The sequence below is a fragment of the Lepidochelys kempii genome, chromosome 1, assembly GCF_965140265.1.
Source record: "Lepidochelys kempii isolate rLepKem1 chromosome 1, rLepKem1.hap2, whole genome shotgun sequence".
NCBI classification, from domain to species: Eukaryota; Metazoa; Chordata; order Testudines; family Cheloniidae; genus Lepidochelys; species Lepidochelys kempii.
The window spans coordinates 10,407,676-10,420,528 of record NC_133256.1 but is presented as its reverse complement, the minus strand read 5'-3'; the positions used below and the strand labels follow the sequence as shown (position 1 = coordinate 10,420,528).

Below are 12,853 nucleotides of genomic sequence, written 5' to 3'. Positions count from 1 at the left end.
AAGGATCAGGCCTAAGCGACTAAAGGACAGAAGGAGTTGACTTAAAGAGAAAAGAGACTTAACTTGGCTAAGTAATGACTAAAAGGGGATGTAACACCAGACAAATACGGACGCAAAAAGGGTGCAATATAGAGATCCTGCTTCTCAACCTTTTTGGGCTCAGGACCCATTTGCAAATGTTTATGGCCTGTTGCGACTCAGTAAATAGTCTGGAGGTGGAGGCCCTGGGGTGGTTTCGGTTGGGTCCTGCCCAGCACTCACCCCACAGTGGCAAATCCAGTGCTGTGAGGCTGGCTGGGCGTGGCTCTCCGCTTCGGGCACTGCAACCTCCAGGGTTGCAGCACCACTCAGGTTTGGCCCCACCCCCATGACTGGACCAAATTTGTTTGCGTGGAGTTGTGACCTGGTTCTTGGGGTTGCAATGCCACTGACTCAAATCTGGCCTTCAGAGCTGGGCGGCTGAACAGTGGCGACTGCTGGCCAGGCATCCAGCTCTGAAGGTAGCGCTGCGGTCAGCAGCAGTGCAGAAGTAAGGGTGGCAATACCATGCCCACTATAGGGCTCTACCAACGGGTTGAGAAACCCTGATACAGAGAGCAGAAAACATGTGGGGTGATTCCACGTGGGTATTAACGGCAATAGAGCACAGGAAGAAAGACAGGCTCTAAGGAAGCAGGTCTCAGGTCATTCAGGGCTTTTGATAGAACCAACACTTTGAATATTGCCCAGAAGCCAACTGGGAGGCAATGCAGTACATGACACAGATGTAATATAGAACACTTTGTATAAGGCTTATGCCACAGTGCTGCAAATAAACACAGACACCAGCCATTTGGCTCCTGCGCTGCTCTGAGTAAATCTGTACAGAGAAAGATGACAGAACTAACAGGAAGCGGAAATGACATTCCTGCCCCACAGTAACTAGTAAGTAGGCAAATCCCAGGCCTCAGCAGGGTGTGGATGTTCTGTCATTATGGTCCTTTGGTAAATGTGGTTCTAGAAGCAAAAATACCTTTTTAGACTGGAGGAAAGTTGCCAGATGTCATCAGGGTCCATCCCTGCAGGATCTTTTCGATGTGCTACCAGGAAAATGCTCTTCTCCTTGTATGAGGTATAGATGGTCAGGATTCCCATCATCACAAAATAAGTTCGGGAAAGTTAAAGAAATTAAGGGAATACGAGAGCCATGCAACAGTAACAAGGAGGACATGTGAACAGTGGAATGCATACAAGTAAATGATTCATCTCCACACAGCGGCTGGGGATTTAATTGCTTCTGACAAGATCATTTAGAGCTTGGTTTTTGGTTGACATTTTTATTAGTATGAACAAGTTAAATGCAAATATAATGTGTCAATCTCTAGCTCTTAGAAATCTTCCCACTACCACAAGACCACAGATCAATGCCTGAAGTAACATGAATGGTGGGCAAAAGTTTATCAGAACCTCTCTTGAACGAGACTTACCAAGGAGTCAGACAGAAAAATCAAAAGATTAAAAGACAATTAAGCGTGAATAGAAAAGAATAAATGGTGTTTTCAGTTACTTGACTGAAATTTCACTGGCTACATCTAAAGGAGGCCTCATGAAAGCCTGAGGTAGAATAAGCAGTGGAAATAATCCGTGTGTCTAGGGTCACACAGCAGGTCAGTGGAATAGTAGGGGTTAGAAGCCCAAAGCTCCTGACTCTCAGCTTTGTGCTCAATTTACCAGCTCACACTGCCCCCCTGAGACTATCTGCACAATTCAGAGAGATTGCTGTATATACAGAGAAATGTTGCACCCTTTAGCCATCACTCTGGACATGGTTAGTGCAGACAATTCAGGAGACTAACTCCTATAGCCAAACAGCAGAAACAAAGTCAGTATTCAGAATGGCAGAGAACATTGCTGAAAAAAACCTGAATGATAAAAGTTACTCAATACTTCACATTTACTAACTGTTCTCTAAATGTAACTTACATTTATACTGCTGTCCTCTTCCCAATTTTTATGTACCTGTTATTCCTTGATGGCAGCCTCAGACAATTGCTCTTGCTTGCCATTTCACTCCCAGCACCTGATCTGTAGTATCACAGGAAGCAGCTGGTGCTATATGAGTCCCTTTGCAGAAATACAAGTTTCTTCCACTAAAATAATGTGGAAGAGGACTTGGATGTTAAAATAAAATACTAAAATAGAAACCTGGCAAGCCCCACTGCCTGTGAAATTCAGACAGGACCTACCAGTTTTACTTCTGTGTCTTCTAAAAGGGGGAAAGACAATTATGGATATTTAAATTTTTTTTTTACTTGTTGGGGAAAGACAGACACCTTAAACCTGCAGCACACAGGAAAGGATATGATACCACGCAGAAAGCGAGAACAGGTTTAGATTCAGGAAAGGGATGCAGATAATCCCAAATCAAAGCCACGACGGCAAAGAGACAGGAGACTGTGCAGATGATGAGGCGACCATCAATCAAACAGAAATTCTCCACATACTTGTACTTTTCCAGGAGAACCTGATGGGAAAGCAAAGAGCCCAGTTTATTGCATACTTGGCTACTTTTACAGATGGCTTCCAAAGAAGAGTTAAATTAATTCTCTATAGATGCACTAATTTTAACTGCATAATCCAGATGATTTTAATTAAAGCATCCGAAAGGGAAAAACCAATTCAACTCCAGGAGCATCAAAGAAACAGCAATAAATGTGGTGAGAGTGCTGCAACTTTAGATATATTTTATATCTAATTTAAATAGTCTTTAAATGTACATAAGTTCTTTAAACTTTTCCTAACACGAGTAAAAGCCATTTTAAGGCTAACTAGCCAATTTTATTAATGGAAAATGACATGGTAATTGAGTTGGAAACATCTAAGAAAGCAAGTGATTTCTGAGTCGTTCACAGCTCTAGGAGGAGACACTCAATAGGAGTCTGATCCTGGAAACGTCTGCACACAGATCTGTCACTGGCTTTCATGAGAGTTCTGTACAGAGTGAGGCTCCAACGTGGAATCCGTGAAGGGACTCAAGTGTTGCAACACTGAGGGCACCTAGAAAAATCACAGAAGCAACAGTGCAACACCCCCCTTTTCCCCTCCCCCAAACCGGGTTAGGCACCTAGGCTCCCTATACGATGAACAGGGAGAGACAGGCGCCTAAGAAAGCACTCCACCAAAGCCAGCCTGCTAGGTGCGGAGCCACCTAAATCAGCCTATGGGAGATGCTGACCGGGGTGGGGTGGGGGTGTTAAGCCCTGCCCCTCTCATAGACACAGGCGCCTAAGTCTGGGCTCCAGGGAGTCGCCCAGCTCTGCTTGTGATTCATGAACCAGGAGACGATAGGCCTAAATTGTGTGCAGAGCCTAAAACAAAATGGCCGAGGGGAGGGCGAGGACCTCCCATACAACTCATTAGCCTAGTGGCTAGGGTACTCCCCCAGGATAGAGACTCCTGGATCATGTCATTCCTCCTCCTGATCTGCCACCTCTCTGTTGAGTGCCATTAACTACTAGGCTACACAGGCATTCTAATTTGGTCACTGGCCCAATTAGCACTGAAGTATTCCATTGCTGAATTCAAGTGGAACAACTTCAGAAGGAGACATTGAGGAAATCACAACAGAATATCCCATAGCCTGGTAGCTAGGGCACTCACCTGAGAGGTTGTTGCTCCCTGTTCAAATCCCTTCTCCTGCTGGGAGGGGAAGGGGGGGGAATAGGGGACTTGAACTAGGGGTCCCCCACATCCTGGGTGTGTACCCTATAATAGAAAATCAGGGTTGGAAGGGACCTCAGGAGGTCATCTAGCCCAACCCCCTGCTCAAAGCAGGATCAATCCCCCAACTAAATCATCCCAGCCAGGGCTTTGTCAAGCCTGACCGTAAAAACCTCAAAGGAAGGAGATTCCACCACCTCCCTAGGTAACGCATTCCAGTGCTTCACCACCCTCCTACTGAAAAAGTTTTTCCTAATATCCAACCTAAACCTCCCCCACAGCAACTTGAGACCATTACTCCTCGTTCTGTCACCTGGTGCCACTGAGAACATCCTCTTTGGAACCCCCTTTCAGGTGAATACTGGGTACAGATGTAGTGCACTCATCTTCAAAAAGATATACTGGCATTAGAAAAGGTTCAGAAAAGGGCAACGAAAATGATTAGGGGTTTGGAACAGGTCTCATATGAGGAGAGAATAAAGACACAACTTTTCAGCTTGGAAAAGAGGAGACAAACAGGGGATATGATAGAGGTATATAAAATCGTGAGTGGTGGAGAAAGTGAATAAGGAAAAGTTATTTAGTTGTTCCCATAATACAAGAACTAGGGGCCACCAAATGAAATTAATGGGCAGTAGGGTTAAAACAAATAAAAGGAAGTTCTTCTTCACACACTGCAGTGTCAACCTGTGGAACTCCTTGCCTGAGGAGGTTGTGAAGGCTAGGACTATAACAGGGTTTAAGAGAGAACTGGATAAATTCATGGAGGTTAAGTCCATTAATGGCTATTAGCCAAGATGGGTAAGGAATGGTGTCCCTAGCCTCTGTTTGTCAGAGGGTGGAGATGGATGGCAGGAGAGAGATCACTTGATCTTACCTGTTAGGTTCACTCCCTCTGGGGCACCTGGCATTGGCCACTGTCTGTAGACAGGATACCGGGCTGGATGGACCTTTGGTCTCACCCAGTATGGCCATTCTTTTGTAGTTGAAAGCAGCTATCAAATCCCCCCTCATTCTTCTCTTCTGCAGACTAAATAATCCCAGTTCCTTCAGCCTCTCCTCATAAATCACGTGCTCCGACCCCCTAATCATTTTTGTTGCCCTCCATTGGACTCTTTCCAATTTTTCCACATCCTTCTTGTAGTATGGGGCCCAAAACTGGACACAGTACTCCAGATGAGGCCTCACCAATGCTGAATAGAGGAGAATGATCATGTCCCTCGAACTGCTGGCAACGTTCCTACTTATACAGCCTAAAATGCCGTTAGCCTTCTTGGCAACAAGGGCACACTGTTGACTCATATCCAGCTTCTCGTCCACTGTCACCCCTATGTCCTTTTCTGCAGAACTGCTGCCTAGCCACTCGGTCCCTAGTCTGTAGTGGTGCATTGGGTTCTTCCGTCCTAAGTGCAGGACTCTGCACTTGTCCTTCTTGAACACAAGGCTAAAGGTTAGAAGGGAGGTCTTTCCCGCCCCTGGCTGTTCTGTGTGGGCCCCTTGGGTGAGTTTGATCTGGAAGGTGTGCTCAGAGGGTGCCAACTGGATTGGGCCCGCGCACATGACTTAGGGGACCAAACACCTGTCTTTCCTGGTTTGTGAATCACTCTGGGGCTGAGGTAGTAGATAAGCCTCCAAATACCTATCATGACGCAGTAGTGCTTATGTTCAGGAAGGAAACAGGCGCTCAGGTGCCTAGAGTGAAGCTGCAACGAGCACGCCCAGAGGAAAATACTTAGATGCCAAGTGAGTTTAAGCACCTACTGGGTTAGGCAGCAGCCGAGTGGGAGTTTTGTGCCTCACAGTAGTGCCTAAAAATGAAATGTAGGCACTTAAGTACCTTTGTGGCTCCCACGGCAGTGATTTCAAAAGGCCCATCGGGAGGCTAGCATAGGTCAGTCAGTCAGAATATACCTTTTTGGCAGAATCATCCAAAGAATTTTTCACAGCTGATCCATCCCACTTGTCAATTTTTACTGGTTTGTCATCAATCCTCCACTGCAATGCAAATTGAGAAATCAAGTCACTTCCAAGAACTTGGCATGAGTAAACATTTTATTTGTAAAACACGTGTTTCCACACTGAATAGGAAGAGAAGAGCAAATGGTAACTCAAAACCACACTCAAAGGAAGTGCTCCATAGCAAGTATTATTTGTATATGAACAACTGCCCAAAGATTAATGAAATCTAGTACCTATTACACAATTGTGCTGCAGTACTGTAAGTGGTTTGTACCGCAATTCAGCATGATGTTAGACCTTCCAACCATGCTTTTTTCAAAGCAAACCTCAGGTTTAGTAGATTTTATTGTTGTGGCCATGATATACCAAGTTTTGAAAAGGTTTAATCTGATGAGTCTTATAAGCAGTGCTGTAGAAATGATCTCATAAAGTGACAATTTAAAATGGAGTGATTGTAATTTCAGTTCTATGCTTGCCTTTGCCAACAGATGCCACTGCCAGTGATAGGAATGTTAATGATGCTGGATGATTTGTTAATTCTTTTCCATCAAATCTTCCAAAGTACTTACATTTGCTATGAAAACTGTCTTTCTCTCTCTCTCTCAGGTTACAGGCCCCCCACCCGGGTCTGAAGCCCTCTGGCTTTGCCCTCCCACCCCCAACCCAGGGCAGTGGGGCTTGGCTGGGCTCAGACTTCGGTCCCGCCTCCTGGGGTTGTATAGTAATTTTTGTTGTCAGGAGGATGTCACGGTACAATGAAGTTTTAGAACCCCTGTCCTAGACGAATGAGAGATTTTTAAAGAAAACAAGAACAAAAATAATCCCCACTCTTTTAACCCAGCTATACACTGGCCATCTAGCCACTTGGCAGTGTGAGCTAGTGGAAAGAGCACTGCACTGGAACTCTGGAGACCTGGGTGCTATTCTCAGCTTTGCCACTTGTGTGCTGAGTGGCCTTAGGCAAATTACTTAGCCTCTCTGTGCCTCAGTTTCCCCATATGTAACATGGGGATGACGACTCTGAACTCCTATGTAAAGCGCTTTGAGATCTACTGATAAAAAGTGATATGTACGAGTTGGGTATTATTATTACATTCAAATTTTCCACAAGTTGTCGCCCAGAGATGCGACCCTATTGCTTATGATGGACCAAGTATAACTTCACATGTGTAATACAAGAGTTAACTCCCTCCCTAAAGTCCATAAAACTCATAGCAATATCTGTCTTAAATTCATTTGGCAGGACTTTGCAGTACTGCTTTGAGCTGTGTGTATTTTAAATGGCCCGATATTTCAGTAGAACTTGAACCACACGTTAGATCCTGGTAGGAGATATTCTGAACTTGCATTAGTTCCCCTAAGTGAAGTTGACAAGATGACTTACTGACTTAGTGCCAGAAGAGCACACTTCTCTCTCTGGTTAAAATAAACTATTTTAAAATAAGATGTTTGCCCTGATTTACTTCTATAGGCGCTGAAAAATAATCACACAATTCTGCTCCGAGAGACACAGGCATGAATTGCTGAATGCCTAGGAAACTTCAGCACGTGTGCAAGTGCAGGAGCTGATTTTACAAGGCAGAGTAGTAACAGGCCCTTTGCCAGTAGTTAATATAGCCCTTGTTTTTGTGTAAGTTTAAAATAGAAGATATTTATGGAAGATCACTGGACCCCGATTTTTACAGCAATACTAAGGTTAGTATAGAATGAATCATAGCTGAGAAAACCCTTTCCCACAGATTATAACGGCATACAAGTCAATGATTTTTAGATTTTTTTCCACCCTCCACATTAGATCACCCACAGGGGTTTAGTTGAACATGTGTGTTTGGAGTCGGTGGGTGGGGGGAGAGAAGGGAAAGTGAAAAAGGTTGAGGGGGAAGGATTTTTGAGTTTCTTTCTAATAACTAGACTGGTACCCAAAGGTCAAGTAAGCTTTACATCCCCACACCACCTCTGAGTCCCTCAGTCCCTCCTTATCTGTTGGCAGAAAGAAACCAAAAGGAAGTTGAAGAAAATAATTCAAATGTCATGACTGCACACGAGCATTTCCTAGGCATCCTTCGCCAAAATATCTAGGCTCCATTTCTCAACTGGGGTGAGAGGGGAAGATGGGGGGCGGGGGAGAGGGAGTTTTATGGGAAAATAATTGCCTACAGGTGATTGTATTTTGATTACTAGAGCCTTAACACGTATTACTGTTCCAAAAAGAAATGACGTAAAAATGGCAGCTTCTTATGCTACAGATCTGCTGTGTGTGTCACTCAAGTGTCAAAAACAAGTTACTACTGTTGAGTCAGAGTCCACATAGAATAGCTTGATCCTATTCTGTTGCTGATGTACAGACTAGAACTGTGAACTGTCAATTGCAGGACCATGTTCTGTCCTCTATTACACCGGTAGAACCCAATGAAACCAACAGTGTTACAAAGAAGCAAAAGCGTCATTTGACCTGTAGAATCTTCGTTACTGGTGATGAAGTACAAGGAGAGGCTGGATTTTCAGGGCTGATAGAAAAACTAGGTTTCAGAGTAACAGTCGTGTTAGTCTGTATTCGCAAAAAGAAAAGGAGTACTTGTGGCACCTTAGAGACTAACCAATTTATTTGAGCATAAGCTTTCGTGAGCTCACGAAAGCTTATGCTCAAATAAATTGGTTAGTCTCTAAGGTGCCACAAGTACTCCTTTTCTTTTTAGAAAAACTAGCTTTTTACTTGTGAAATTGAACAAATTTGATCTGGACTTACTGATATAACAGGTAAGTTCAACAAGCCATTTAAAAGTCTCTTTTTTGGAACTGACCTGCCCCATTTGAGATGAACTGTGAAAAATCAAAGAAATTCTCAATTATTTCTGTGTGCCCTTTATTAAATTACCAGAACACACGTTAGCTACCGAATTGCTTCCCATTTCTGAAGCGACAATAACTAGTTCTCTTCACAAAGTCATTACTGTATTCTTGGGCTTGTTCCTAAAATAGGAAATGAAGGGAAAAAGTGACTTGGAATCCAAAAATATTTAAAGGGAAGTTGTCTTCATGTTCCATGATTAAACATTTAATACTAACTTATGTTAAAAGTGATCTCTGAACATTTGAGCCACTGAATAAAATGTCTGTGTTATAATAAAAGAATCCCTCTCATAAAATGAGAAATGTGTAAGAATTCAAAGGTGTCCATTATAGGGCAATTAGGGATAGATGATAAATATGGAGATGAAAGTGATTCTTTAAAAAAGTTTATTGACATGTTGGTCAATAATGTTCACTGCTTTAGTAACTGAGTGCCTCACATTAACGAATTTTGCCTCAACCCAGTGTGTTAGGATTTGCCCCATCTTCCTTTTTTTGCCTCAGCGTAGCTACCCTCATGCCAACCCTAGAAAATGCACAGCAGCTTGTTCAGGATGCAGCAGCAAAGGAGAAGCCCTGCTGACAGGTAATAATCTCTTCTAGAGGCTAAGTACAGTAGAATCTCAGAGTTACAAACACCTTGGGAATGGAGGCTGTTCGTAACTCTGAATAAAACTTTATGATTATTCTTTCTAAAGTTCACAACTGAACATTGACTTAACACAGCTATGAAACTTTACTATGAAGAAGAAAAATGCTGCTTTCCCTTTATTTTTTAGTAGTGTACATTTAACACTGTACTGTACTTGCGTTCTTTTTGGTCTCTACTGCTGCCTGATTGCATACTTCTGGTGCCAAATGAGGTGTATGGTTTACTGGTCACTTCATAACTCTAGTGTTCGTAACTCTGAGGTTCTACTGTACTTATAGGCTTCCACCCCTCCCAGTAACCATGTGCTTACGATAACGCCAAGACTCATTTGTTAAGCTACCACCATGTTAATACTTCCTTAAAGCTCACTCCTGCATCTCAGCAAGTTAACACACACCAACCCTCCCCACCCCCCCAAACCCAACCCCACCCCATTATGGAAGGAATTCAACATGTTCACAAGTCATTGCATGATCTTTACCTTGGTCCTTCCTCACCCCTTTCACCCTGTTATTCTCATTTTATTAGACTGTGGCATTTTTAGGAGCGTGAACTTGTCTTTTCACATATTTCTAGAAGGCACACAGCACATGTTAGGGTGCTGTAGACATAAATAAGCAGATGTCTTGCAAGGTCATCCGAGGATAAGCAAGGATATAGTCTGCACAAGTTGCTCCAGTAAAAACGCACTCGTATACTACATCCAACCCACAGCCTTGTATGACAAGGACTGAGTGAAAGTGACACCCGAGTTCTTAAACCACCTCACTGCCTGGAAGCAAGTCTCCTCAATAAGCAAGGGGCATAAATGATATTCTCTCTTATATTTGCAAGTAATTTCACCAATGGGCCTCTACTACGTGGAGCAACAAGGGAGCTCAGATCAGCCCTCAAAAGACAGTACAAGTCAAATCCCTGTCATCACTACTAATTGATTCCCATCTTACACTACAACACCAAAAGAGAGGGTTTCAGACCTTGAGGATGGAGCGAACATCTGCATGTTTAAGGATGGTTGGCACCCTCTCCTCCACATGAGGTTAAGTAGCCAAGAGGAACAAGTCAGCAGCCTATGTAGACTATGGTTGTAATAAATCTATTTAAACTCAACTAGAAAGACAGTCTGTCAGGTTGTGGCTATCAAAATCAAAAGGGCTGCACCTGATCTAGCTTATGGTCAAAGATGAACTGCAAGCCCTACTAATGGAGCAAGACAGTATGGAGTAGTCAGTATGCATAGTACCCAGAAAAGTTCTACCTGACAGTATATTTATAAAACACGAGAAGTGTGCTAAATATTTGTCCCTTGCCATGGCATACCTCCTGGCCTTAGTCTTAGCTCTTCTGTAAAGCTGAACACAAACCCTTGTAACCAAAGATATTCAGACACCAGCAGTTCTCCAGATATCACTTCACCAACATGTGCCCCAACTGCTCTGCTCCCTGAGATCACCAGGTTTCATCAAAGCCATCCAAAGCATCCAAGAATCAACATGAGTGAGAAAGAACAGCTCTCAAGTAAGAGTGTGTGCATGCATGCAAACAGAAATCCTGAGAAGAATACATCAGATTATAGTTAGGGTTTCCAACAGATTCAATGCACTGTTACTGAATGACTCAGTTTCTGCACCAACTGGACAGCCGCCATTTCAGAAGATAAAGATATTTATATTCCCCAGCACACATTTGCTTTGGTTGCACTTTACATAACCACAATTGAAGGCTTACCAAGCACATTGAAAAATAACGAGGATACTTCCAGAAGGCATCACACTAAAACCACAAACTGCTACCATTTGAAATCCGAAAATTAAACACATTTGCTTGCAGCAAGAAACCTGGAAGTATTTAATTTTTAAAAAACCCCATCGTTTATAGCAACAGTTAACGCAAGTGTTTTTAAGAGATGACTGCAGCTCTAAAAACATATTGCCTACAGTATATTTTGATCTCAAACTCGATTGTCCCATTCCAGGCCAAAGTCAAGGCTGGTGCAGAGAAAGGGAGAAATAAAGATGCAAACACCTGGCCCTTCAAAACTGGGCTGAGATTACCAAACTCACTTCATATTAATAACCATAGGGATTAGGCCAGATCTACACTACAAACTTTTCCCAGTATAGCTATGTCTGTCAGGAGTACAATGAGGTACAATCTCTAATTGACAAAACTGTGCCAGTAAAAGCCCCTCATGTGGACACAGCTTATACCAGCAAAACTCACACTTTTGCCAGTGGAGCTTATTTTGCTCAGAGTAAGGTGGTGGTGGTGAGCATTTGGAATAAGGAATGTTAACATAAGCTGAAGTCATACTAGGAGTGCTTTGCTGATCTTGTATAGCTGTACCAGCAATATGCTCTTAGCGTAGACCTGGCCTTAGTTTCCTTTGTTTCGTTACTTCTGCATTTTACTTCCTATCATATGCTGCACATGCCAGGCAAACAGACAACGTTGAAAAGGGACAAAGCAGAGGGACCAGTTACAGCTGTCCATTATTTCAAATGTGCATTTACAGAACCACACCTCTGTGCTGAGTAAATTCCGATAGCAAAATGCTCCATGAAGCAGGGTTGGGTACTAAGGAGTGCCTGTAGAGGAGCACGTTAATTGCAAAATGGGATGTTGGCAGAAGAGGGCTTGCTTGCGCCAAGAGCCCTGTTTCAATGCTCACACATAGCACATACATGCTAAGAGCACCATTTCAATGTACATAGGTGAGGAAGCCTTATGGAACCAAAGAGTCCCCCTCCTACATTCAGGGTGGGGAAAGGGGACCACATATGGGCTCAAAAGCCCTGCTTCAATACTCATGGGGAGGGAGCCATGTAGAGGTCTCTCGACACTCAGATAAAGGGTGTGAGGGATGCTCTTCGGGGGGGGGGGGGGCATGGGTGCCAGGACTCCTGTGCTGAGGGTCACAGGACCAGCCCCAGATGGATGCCTGTGCCCCTGTACCAGGTCTTCTGGAGATAATGCTCTAAGGGGCCGGGGCCCCCACCTCAGGGTTCAAAAGGGAGTGTGTGTGCCAGGATCAGCCTGTGCCCAGTGAGGGTGACCCCTGGGGGCGCACAGAAGATGGCTGGCCGGGGGGGGGGGGGAAGGGAGAGACAGGGAGCAGCCTGCACCCAGTGAGGGCGATGCTGGGGGGGGAGGGGGAGAGGAGGCGGCTCTGGTGGGACAGGGAGCAGCCCGCACCCAGTGAGAGGGATGCCCGGGGGGAGAGGAGGCGGCTCTGGGGAAGGTGGGGCAGGGATCAGGCCCGGGTGCCCCCGCCCATTCCCACAGAGGCCCCCCAAGGGGAGGGGCCTGCACCCAGTGGGGGGGGGATACCCGGGGGAGAGGAGGCGGCTCTGGGGGGGAAGGGAGCAGCCCGCACCCAGTGGGAGGGGGGATGCCGGGGGGGGAGGGGAAGAGGAGGCGGCTCTGGGGAAAGGGGGGCAGGCATCAGTCCCGGGTGCCCCCCGAGGGGAGGGGCCTAGCCCCGGGCTGCAGCGCCTGAGCCCGAGGCCCCAGCCGCGGGGCGCCCCGAGCCCGCCGTGCCCTCCCCCAGCCCGCTACCTTCTCCAGCAGCCCGTTCTTGCCGCCCTTCGCCGCCATCTTCTCTCCTCCCTCCACCCCGCGGCTCGGGGCGAGCTGTGCGCCGGCGATTGGCTGCGCAGGGCAGCCGCGCGGGGGCTGACGGGATTGCTAGCG

General features: G+C 45.3%; 1 protein-coding gene across 2 annotated transcripts in view; it reads right to left on the bottom strand.

Moving 5' to 3' along the window:
• The window catches only part of SPCS2 (signal peptidase complex subunit 2), a 15,398-nt gene extending 2,545 nt beyond the window's left edge, over positions 1–12,853 (bottom strand). The window contains exons 1-4 of one of the 2 annotated variants that reach the window (XM_073334270.1): positions 12,719–12,851; positions 5,611–5,694; positions 2,344–2,503; positions 1,013–1,148 (exon numbers count right to left, since the gene is read on the bottom strand). In XM_073334270.1, coding sequence (XP_073190371.1) covers positions 1,013–1,148; positions 2,344–2,503; positions 5,611–5,694; positions 12,719–12,757 — 419 coding nt within the window. In that variant the 5' untranslated portion in view covers positions 12,758–12,851. Of the gene's footprint in view, positions 1–1,012; positions 1,149–2,343; positions 2,504–5,610; positions 5,695–12,718 lie in introns of both variants that reach the window. The other variant, XM_073334279.1, reaches the window with a different exon arrangement.